We start from the raw sequence: 10,921 nt of genomic DNA on the forward strand, positions 1-10,921 counted from the left end.
AGGAAAACCATAATTTTCTTAAGAGAAGAAACGGCAAAAGAAGCCAAAGACATGAACCAATGTCTGATGCTGGTGTAGAGCTGGGCATCGTGCATAAACGTTCGTATTCGACTCGGGCAAGTCATGTTAGACTCTTAATCGCATCGTGTTGTGTTGTGTCTCAATCTTATATGTGTCGTATCGTGTTTTGACCCACTCAAAATATTATTATTCACGGACTTTTTTGTATTGTGTTATTCGTGTCTACGAGTTTATTCGTGTCGTGTTAACTCGTGTTTAAATTCGTGTTTCGTGTTATTCCGACTAAATTTTGTCATCGTGTCAACACAATTGTGTCTTGACACACTCATTTAATTATTTATTTATTTATATATATTAAATTATATTGTTAGTAAAAATAATAAAATATGATTATTAATTTATTAATTTAGAAAATTTAAATTAATTTAATAAGTTAAATGAGTTTAATTTATTTATTTTAATTTATATTATTTAAATTAATATTTTTTATTATATTTTAGTATGTTTAATTTTAATTATAATTATTATATTTATAAAATTAAATAATTTATTAATTGTATAAAAATGTAATAGGTTTAGAGAATATTAATGTGAGTAGCTTAAGTTATGTGACTAATTGTGTTTATGTCGTTTCGTGTGTGTATACCCGTGCTCGTATCGTGCTTATATTTGTGTCGTGTCTATAGTCGTGATGTGTCTGTGTCGACCCTAAACCCTAAACTCATAATCGTGTCTTGATCATGTTGTCTCGTGCTTGTATCGTATCAACCCAAGACCCGAGTGAGATAATATCGTATCATTTTGTTCTATACAAATATCATGTTAGATCGTGTCAGTTCGTATTTATCGAACTATTGCTTGTCCAAGTTAAACCCAACTGCTAATAGATTCTCGTTAGGTTACCGGCCCTGGACAGCCCAATAACTATATTTTAAAACTAAATTATTATTATTTTTCTTTACCTTCCCCTTTCAATTCTCTAAAAAAATCTTTCTTTGCATATTTGAAATTTAAGAGGGTCAGTAATTTTTAGTCAAACTTTTTTAATTAAAAAATAATAATAATTTGGTCATGGTCAGCCCAATCTTCAAACTCGGCTATGTAATTTTATATCTTTTACATACCATTTTATTTTTACCAAACAATTATAAAACTAATCAAATACATTTTTTTTTAATTTATATTCTATTAGGATGTTTAGTGTTAGACTTTGAATCTTAACCACTTTTACTTAATTAAATAAGGTTAAAAAAAACATTACAAAACAATGCACAAACCCTATCAAGTGGATCTAAGCTCTTTTGATATTTTACTTTGATTTAACTATCTTTCATTATTATGATAAATGTGGTCATAATTTATATATAATAGTTTGATTTTCTCACCATATATGAGCATCATGTCTATCCTCCTCCAAATCTAAGATCTTATTCGTTCTATTAATTCAAATACAACAATATACTGAAAACTATAAAAATAACACGGTCACCACGTTTGGTAGCTTGGTAGCGCAAACGCCAACAAAAATGATTAAGAAGTATTCGTATTTGTTTGATGGTTGTCTCCGTCGTTTAGATTGGGTGGTACTTGCCTCTTAAATGATTTTGATGACACCTATATATGATTTTTTTTTTTCATTTCAAAGTAATATTAGTACGAATATACAAATAAAATAAACTTTCACAATTTTAAAAAAAAAATGGTCTTGTACCGTGCTCTTAACATGATTATGTATGGACTTATACAACATATATCATATGTTGGACTAAGTATATATTAGGCTTCAACCCGGCCATATCGAGAATTTTCGGTGGAGAATTGACATTACTTGTTTTAAATGAGTATGAAATGTAAAGAATGAAGAGATTAGAGAGATTTACATTGGCTATAGAAGAAGGAGATGACCGGAGTACTTGTTTGGAACTTGTTGTTGTTGTTTCATTAAAATGATCATCATATCCGAAGCACATTTGAATGATCCTAAGAATCTCCTTAAACAAGTCATGATGAAATTGGTGCTGCTTCATGTCATCATTACTTCCGGTAGAACTCTCCGGCGGTGATTCTCCGATCACCGTCGCCATGGTTGCTTCTAACTATTATCTTTCTTTTTCTTATTTAATCACTACTATGAAATCTTTGTTATTTTATAGCAAATGAATGGTTTATTTTATTATTATTATTTTGTCCCCACTTTATTTAAGAAGTTCTTTAACCATTTGTTTGATCTTTGTCTTTTGATTTGATTCAAAAATAAATATACTTATTTAAGTTTTAATAAAAAAAATAGATCATTTAACAAATTAAACAATTCATTAATCAAAGTATTAAAATATTTTTTTATTATATATTATTATTTTTTTAATTATTTTATCATAAAACTATACTTATTTAAAATCAATACTAATTATAGTTTTTAGTGGAAGTTGAGGATTAATGTTAATTTTCTTTAATTTAAAATAAAATTATAATTATAATTTTTTAAAATAATCCACATATAGATTATTCAAATAACCTATTACTGAACCCGGCTGAACTTGTTTCATATTATTTGATTCTTTTGGAATTTTTCCTAAAAACTCATACAAGTTCCCTAAACAAGAAGAATCTTATTTATATATATTTCTTTTCATCAATCAAATTATCATTTTAAATACAAATACATAAATATTTTATAATTTTATTATTACTATTATTTAAAGATAATTAGTCCCTTCTAAAAAAATCCACTAAACAAGCTTTTTTATAAATAAATAAAAAATAAAAAAATAAAACTGGTTGCATCTCCCCAAAATAACCAGCATCAAACGAAGCTTGGTTGATCTTAGTTTTTTCCTCAGGTATTTTGGGATTTTGTCTAAATAATTTGTTTAATTACTAACTTTTTTATATTTAAAAAATAAATTTTATAATAATAAAATAAAATATTTTTATTAATAAATTAGTTGTTTGAATAATTAGAATGATATTAATACAATATATTAAATAATTCAAAATTCCGAATAAAATCATTAAAAAAATCCTAAAAAGTCATCGAGGAGCTCTAAGTCTATTCACACTTAAGCCCTTCAAAGTTGACTAACAATTAATGAATAAACATTGACCAATAAATATTATTTGTAAATTGTAATAGGATTTAATTAATTCTGCATTGAACTAAGATTCATTTAATTTATTAAATTGTCTTATTCATTTGTCCTATCTTAAACTAATACTATTTATCTTATTTAATCACCATGAGGTCCATGACCAACTGCCCTAAATATTTTATCATTGTTTATGTTTACTTACAAGTTACAATTAAAGTTGTAACTAATTACATCATACTATTCTTATTATTAGACAAATTTCATCACCTATTCAATGATTTTGAAAAATACTCAAAACAATCTAAACTAGGACCATAAAAATTCCATTTTATTGTCCCGTAAACAAGCTCAAGAGGAGGAGATAATTCCAAAGTTTAATGAATAGTAAAATAGATATAAAATACTTCCAACAAATAAAATGTTCAAAACTTAAAACAATCCAAAATTTCAAGACATTCCATGATTGATCATACACTTGAGCAGCAAAAGCTTCTAATCATCACCAAATGTTGTCTTCTTGCCTGTTCCAGGAGCAGCCAAATTGGGTTTAGCACTTCTACCACCACGACCACCGCTCCCAAACCTACCACCGCCACCTCTGCCACCACCAAACCTACCACCGCTATCTCTGCCACCGCCACCAAACCTACCACCACCACCTCGGCCACTACCAAACCTACCACCTCCATCTCTGCCACCTCGGCCACCACTTCTACCGCCACTGAATCCACCACCACCTCTTCCACCGCCTCCACCATCACGATCCCTTGGCCTAGCCTCTTCAACAGTTAAACTATAACCTCCAAGTGACTCTCCATTGAATTCTAATGCCTTGTTGAAGCTTTCTTTATCAGCAAAATCCATGTATGCAATCCTAGTAACACAAGGAGAAGTTGAAATATAAGTTTATATTTACATCACATTTAGCACAATTAAACCAAAAAGTTCAATTACGCACCCTTTGACCTCATTGGTATCATAGTCCTTGGGGATATGGCACCTTGTGATCTCTCCACAGGTACCAAAATGTTCCTCAAGTGCACTTCTCACTTGAGCTTCACCAGTACTAGCATCAAATCCACGAACAAATATGGTATTTCCCTGTTCACCACCTCCCTTCTGAAAGCTCCTCTCATTACTGCAACAGATTGAAAAACATGAATATGGAAAAACATGAAATCATAAAAATTTCTTCATAAAGAGAGAAAGACTAATACCCGCTAGCTGGTGTGTAAGCAGCACCTCTCTCTCTGGCCAAATCAAGTTTGACATTGCGTCCAACTAATGGTTGACCATTCAACTCCAATGCCTTCTTTGCCTCTTCATGAGAAGAAAACTCAACATGACCAAAACCTCTAAAGTTTCCCTCAGCATCAGATGCAAAACGTACAGACACTACTTCTCCAGCAACTTTAAAGAAAGCCTCAATATCTGTCTGTTCCACAGAGTAAGACAGGTTCCCAACAAATAGAGTCTTTGATCCATCTTGTGGAGTAGCAGGGGTCTGGGGAGCTTGCTTTGTTTCTGATTTTGGTGTTTGAGCATCTTTCATATCAACATCACCACTCTTCAAGGTCTTCTTTGGAGTTTTAGCAGGTTCATCTTCATCACTAGATTCTTCTTCATCAGATGAATCACTCTTTTTTGCGTCTTTAGCTGCCTTCAAATTGGGTTTTGCTTCTTCTTCATCAGAGCTACTATCATCACTGTCACTAGATGACTCTTCCTTGGTTGCTTTCTTGGTTACAGCTTTCGCTGCAGGGGTATCAGAATCAGAGTCTGAATCATCAGAACTATCACTTGATGACTCCTTTTTGGCTACAGCAGATCCATTTTTAGCAGGAGCAGACACTTTCTTATCCTTCATTTAATTTACATAATCTAATGTTAGCAACTATTATCAATAGTAAACATATATAGTCAAATTATAACATGTCAAAACAAAGGTTGCAGTCTCACATCTTCATCTGAAGAGCTGTCAGAGCTAGAGTCAGAAGAATCCTTTGCCTTTGCAGGCTTCTTAACTGGAGCAGCTGCAGGCTTCTTAGCTGGAGCAGCTGGCTTTTTCTTCTCCTACATAGAATGAATTGTAAAACAATTTAGCAAAGTTCATAAGCTATATGAGATATCAAATATTCTTTAAGGGTTATTTACATCTTCATCAGAACTGCTATCATCTGAATCGGAATCATCACTGCTGGAATCAGCTTTCTTTGAAGCCACCTTCTTCGGTGCTGGAATAGGAGCCTTCTTTGAAGCAGCTACAACCTTGGGTTCTTCTTCGTCTGAAGAATCATCAGAGGATGAACTGCTAGATTCAACTTTTTTGGCAACAGATTTCTTGATGGGTTCCACCTTTTTGGGAGGTGCATCATCTTCAGAGGACGAATCGTCACTACTGGACTCTTTGACAGGTGGCTTTGCTACCGCCTTTGTTTTCTTTGCTGCTTTTTTAACCTGAGAAGTCAATTACAAACAAAATTAAAAAAAGTTTTTGAAAAAAGAATCAAGATAAGAGCTTTAAACATTCTCAGGTAATAGATGAGCGTACCTTTTCATCTTCAGACTCTGAAGAAGAGTCATCGGAGCTACTTGTATCCGCTTTCTTGACAATCTTCTTCTTAACAACCTTCACAGGCTCAACGTCTATCTTCTGCTTCTTGGCGCTCTGTTTCTTTTCTATCGCATCTTCGGCTTCTCTTTTACCTTTCTTCGAAGATTTGATCGGAGAAGACACAGCAACCGCAACGGCATCAACCTTAGTGGACTTCTTTGAAGACTTCCCCATTTGATATGAAAGGTTGAAAACTGATCAAGCGGCTGATGAAAATTCGACAAACTCTAGAACCCTAAGTAGGTTTAGGGTTTAAGAGTGAAAGAGAAAGCAAGTAGAGAATTTCTCAACTATATATATAAAAAAAAAATCTCAGTTATTTAATTCTTAATATATAATATAAATATATATATATATAACATTTTATATTTAATAAAACCAATTATATCTCTCACCAATAGAAAAAAAAAATCTCTGGTCTTTTATTTATCACTATATAATATTTATATAATATAAATATATATTTACTAAATTCATAATAATATATTTATAAAATTCCTTATAACAAAAATAAATATTCCCTTTTATATATCACTATATAATATTTATATAATATAAATATATATATTTACTCAATTCATAATAATATATTTATAAAATTCCTATAACAAAAATAAATATTTATATTAAGAAAAACAATTTCTTTTCTAATTTATTTTTAATATAATATAAATATATATTTAAATATATATTTTATATTTATTTATATTTTAGTATATAATATTTATGCAAATATATATATATATAATATTTTCTCATAATTATATAAATATAATAAAATTGACTTTGACATTTTTTTTATTAGAGTAAATATATAACTTGTAAAAAAGTAGTAAGACTCTTAAATATTACTTTTACATTAAAAAATTAAGAAAAAATTTGTTTATTTGAATAATTATTTGTACAACTTTATTTATAATTAATTTATTATAAATTATATTTATCTAGATATTATTAAATGTTATAATTATAATAGTAATATTTTAATAAAAATAAATTATGTTAACATTATTAGTTGAATGTTAAACTACAAAATTGTAAACCCAAAATTAATTAAAATTTAAAATAATGTATTCAACATATAAAAGTTATATGTACTTTCTTTTCTTTAATTTTATAAAAAAAATGATCAAGATATGTCAAAGTAATAAAGATATTATTAGAATCACAACTTTATACTCATAGTCAAGAATTAAGATTTTCATTCGGTAAAGATCTTTCTAAACAACCTTTTAACATACACAAATATCTTAAGAATATAATATTCTTTAATTAATAAAAAAAATCCAATTCACATTAATGAAAATGGCATAATAGATCTGATTAATTGTGTTAGCATATTCCTAACACAATTTTCAAGCATATCTATCTATATATATATAATGATACTTAATTTTTAAAATGTCTTGATTGTCGGGTCGAGAGCTGTAGTTAATTTGGATATATGTGAGAGTAAATGGATAATTGGGTCGGATTGTGGGTTGACCCGCCCATAAACTTAAAACGGTTAAAAATAAAATTAAAAATGCTATAAATAAGTATGGTTTGAACTTGCAACCTAACAAAAACAAGTACAACATTTTAACCAACCATGCCAATAACACATTATTTTTTAAATTCAACCCAAAATTTGATAAACGCGTGACATTTTAACAATATAAGTTCAACTTTTTAACTAACTAATCTATATATATATATATAATGATGCTTAATTTTTAAAGTGTCCGGATTGCCGAGTCGAGAGCTGTGGTTAATTTGGATATATGTGAGAGTAAATAGATACTTGGGTCGGATTGTGGGTTGACCCGCCCATAAAAATTTTACCGTAATATTTTTTCACGGTTTTTTATATTATTACTCGTGCAAATGCACGAGATACATGCTAGTATATATAATGATGCTTAATTTTTAAAATGTCCGGATTGTCGGGTTGAGAGCGGTGGTTAATTTGGATATTTATGTGAGAGTAAATAGATACTTGGGTCAGATTGTGGGTTAACCCGCCCATAAACTTAAAACGGTTAAAAATAAAATAAAAAATGTTATTTGTATGTTTCGAATTGCAACTTAACAAAACAAGTACAACCCTTTAACCAATTAGGCTAACAACACTTTATATTTAAGATTCAACACTAATTTTAATGAACACGAGACATTTTAACAATAAATGTTCATCTTTTTAACTAACTAATATATATATATATATATATATATATATATATATATATAATGATGCTTAATTTTTAAAATGTCTGGATTGTCGGGTCGAGAGTTGTGGTTAATTTGAATATTCATGTGAGAGTAAATGGATATTTGGGTCGGATTGTGAGTTGACCCGCCCATAAACTTAAAACGGTTAAAAATAAAATTAAAAATGTTATTTGTATGTTTCGAACTTGCAACCTAACAAAAACAAGTACAACCTTTAACCAAGTGTGATTGAGATGTGGTTTGCCGAAGTATAATAGACTGATATTATTTGAAAGTGGTGAAAGAAATATGAATCAAATATTTGATTGATCAAAGTGTGAGGTCAAGATGCTAATTATTAAAAAAATATGAATCAAATATTTGATTGACAAAATGAAAGTGTAAAGTCACGAGATGAGAGATTAGTTCGGAAAAAAATATGTGATGAAACATGTGAGAAAATAAGTTGTTTTATCGAAATGAATAAAATGTGGAATAAGAGCCTTATATTTTTTTTTTAATAATTTTAAATATTGAATAAATATTATTATAATTTATTTTGTTTTTATTCTTATCCGTGTGTATGGCACGAAAATTTTCCTAGTTCAATTAATGTTTGAAATTCAATATATTGCGAATTCAATTGTTAGCTTTTTAAATAAAAAATTCATTATAAATATTTAGTTTTAAAAATTAACTATTAATCAAATTTAAAATATTAGAAGTATATAACAATACAACTGTGATTTAAAATAATATTTCATCCTAAGTTATAAACTAAAAAATATTAAAAATTTTTAAAAAAAAATAAAGAATCAGGATATTAATTCTTGTTGTTAATTTGTGAATTTATCTACCCATAAAACTTAAAATGGTTAAATTTATAAAATAAAAATAAAAATAATATATATATAAATATTTAAAAACAGCACTATATCATTTTAACTAACTAAATTTTAATTTTAAAATCAACTAAAAAAAGTATGACATTACATTCAAATAATATAAAAAAATTCAAATCCTACCAATAAAAATAATTTTATATTTAAATAATCAAACCAAAATTAATTTCATGTTAAGGACATAATTAGTTTGTGCACCACTCAAAAACTTTTAATTTTTTTATCTTTATTTATAGCTATAGTGTCTACACCAACATACACTTACATTAGCACAAAAATACATTCATCATGACCCCAATTCAATCCTCAAAATTGATAAATTCAAACTTTTCCTCATCTCCACTACCAATAATCTTTACAAGAACAAGCTCCATCCTTAAACCTATGAAATCGAGTTCGATCCCTAACAACAATAACTCTTTCATAAACCCTAGAAATAAGCTTAATAACAACATGACAATCTCCACAAATCCTAAGATTCTTAATCACCTGAATTTCACTCCCTTCTATAGTACTAATCAGACCATAAACCACAGCCAACTTTTCACTATGATAACACAAAGCATTCTCTTTTTCCTCATATCCAATATCATGCAAAACATACTTAATCTCCGGTTCATACCCATGTTCCCTAATCCTATTTCTAACTTCCTCCATCTTCCCATAAATCTCCTTCCATTCTCGATGAACTCGATCTCCGTTTATAAACTTATGTATCGTCCCATTAACCTCGATATAACTGAAACCAGGTACTTTCCTTATATCTTTGTTCTTCATCGATTCTCTAACTCTCCCGACATCTCCCCATCTTTCTTGACCTGCGTAAACATTCGAAAGCAAAACATAATCCCCACAATTTTTCGAATTCATTTCTAGAAGCCTTTTAGAAGCTTCCTCGGCTAAATCCACATTCGAGTAAGTCTTGCAGGCTCCGAGAATCGTCTGCCAGAGAACTATGTCAGATGGTATTGGCATTGAGTTTACTATTTCAAAAGCTTCATTTAACCGTCCAGCCCTGCCTAGCAAATCAACTACGCAGCCGTAATGCTTGATGTTAGGTTCAATTCCGATTGTTTTCATTGAATTAAACAAATTCAATCCGAAATCTACAAGCCCTGAATGATTACAAGCAGATAGAACCGCAAGATAAGTAATGTTATCTCTAAAGAATTCTCGATCCATCAACTCGAAGAGCTCGATTGCTTGAAACCCGTTTCCATGAATAGCAAAAGCCATGATCATTGTGTTCCATGTAATTGAACATTTCGTGGAGGGCATGCTTTTGAAAACGTGATATGCTTTATCGATAGAACCGCATTTCGCAAACATATCGATAACGGAATTGCAAACTTGGGTATTTGAATCCAGCTTCTGTTTCTTGATGTATTCATATACCTTTTCGCCTTCTTTTGCTGCACCTAATTGTGAACAAGCAGAGAGAGCTCCAAGAACAGTAACATCATTAGCTTTCATATTCAATAATCCCATTCTCTTAAAGAGATTCAGAGCTTCATTAGGTCGATTTCCTTGAGCAAACCCAGAAATTAATGCATTCCAACTTACAATATCCTTGACACGCATTTCATCGAACACCTTACGCGCGGAATCAAGATCCCCTGTTTTAGCATATACATCAAGCAAAGTTGTCTGCAATAAGAAATCAAGTTCGAATCCGAACCTTATAAGATGAGAATGAATCTGGGTAGCTTCTACACGAGCTAAGGAACGAGCGCAGGCTTTAAGCGCGAAGGAACAAGTTAAAGCGTCTGGGTTTTGGGGGGCGCGGGATAAATCGAGGTAAAGAGAGATTGCATTTGTGGGTTTTTCGCTATGAGCGAATCCACGGATGATGGCGTTCCAATCGTTGGTTGTTGGTAATGGGATCTTACGGAAGATGGCGACGGCGTAATGTAGGTTGCCGGAGGCGGAGGTGGCACAGGTGTTGAGGAGATTGGATCGGTAGGTGTAGAGACGGAAGAGACCGGTGATTATGAGATGAGCTTGAAGCTGCTTATAGTGAGAGAGGGATTTACATTTTTGTAATAGAAAATCGATGGAAGCCATTCAATGAGAAGAATGAAGAAGAAGAAGAAGGAAGAAGCCAT

At 30.4% G+C, this 10,921-nt stretch overlaps 2 protein-coding genes across 2 annotated transcripts; both read right to left on the reverse strand.

The window, feature by feature from the left end:
• Nucleotides 1-3,472: 3,472 nt before the first annotated feature.
• LOC124923842 (nucleolin 2-like) lies at nucleotides 3,473-5,974 on the reverse strand. The gene is made up of 6 exons (XM_047463817.1): nucleotides 5,662-5,974; nucleotides 5,265-5,567; nucleotides 5,070-5,183; nucleotides 4,328-4,971; nucleotides 4,069-4,248; nucleotides 3,473-3,984 (listed from the first exon to the last, which is right to left on the reverse strand). Exons 1-6 carry the CDS (start codon nucleotides 5,896-5,898, stop codon nucleotides 3,603-3,605), a joined length of 1,860 nt encoding a protein of 619 aa, XP_047319773.1. The 5' UTR covers nucleotides 5,899-5,974; the 3' UTR covers nucleotides 3,473-3,602.
• A 3,101-nt stretch (nucleotides 5,975-9,075) lies between these two features.
• Nucleotides 9,076-10,921, reverse strand: LOC124926240 (pentatricopeptide repeat-containing protein At1g34160). Its single transcript, XM_047466434.1, has one exon. The coding sequence runs from the start codon at nucleotides 10,878-10,880 to the stop codon at nucleotides 9,159-9,161; it is 1,722 nt and encodes a 573-aa protein (XP_047322390.1). The 5' UTR covers nucleotides 10,881-10,921; the 3' UTR covers nucleotides 9,076-9,158.

This window comes from Impatiens glandulifera, chromosome 2 (genome assembly GCF_907164915.1).
Source record: "Impatiens glandulifera chromosome 2, dImpGla2.1, whole genome shotgun sequence".
Taxonomy (NCBI): Eukaryota; Viridiplantae; Streptophyta; class Magnoliopsida; order Ericales; family Balsaminaceae; genus Impatiens; species Impatiens glandulifera.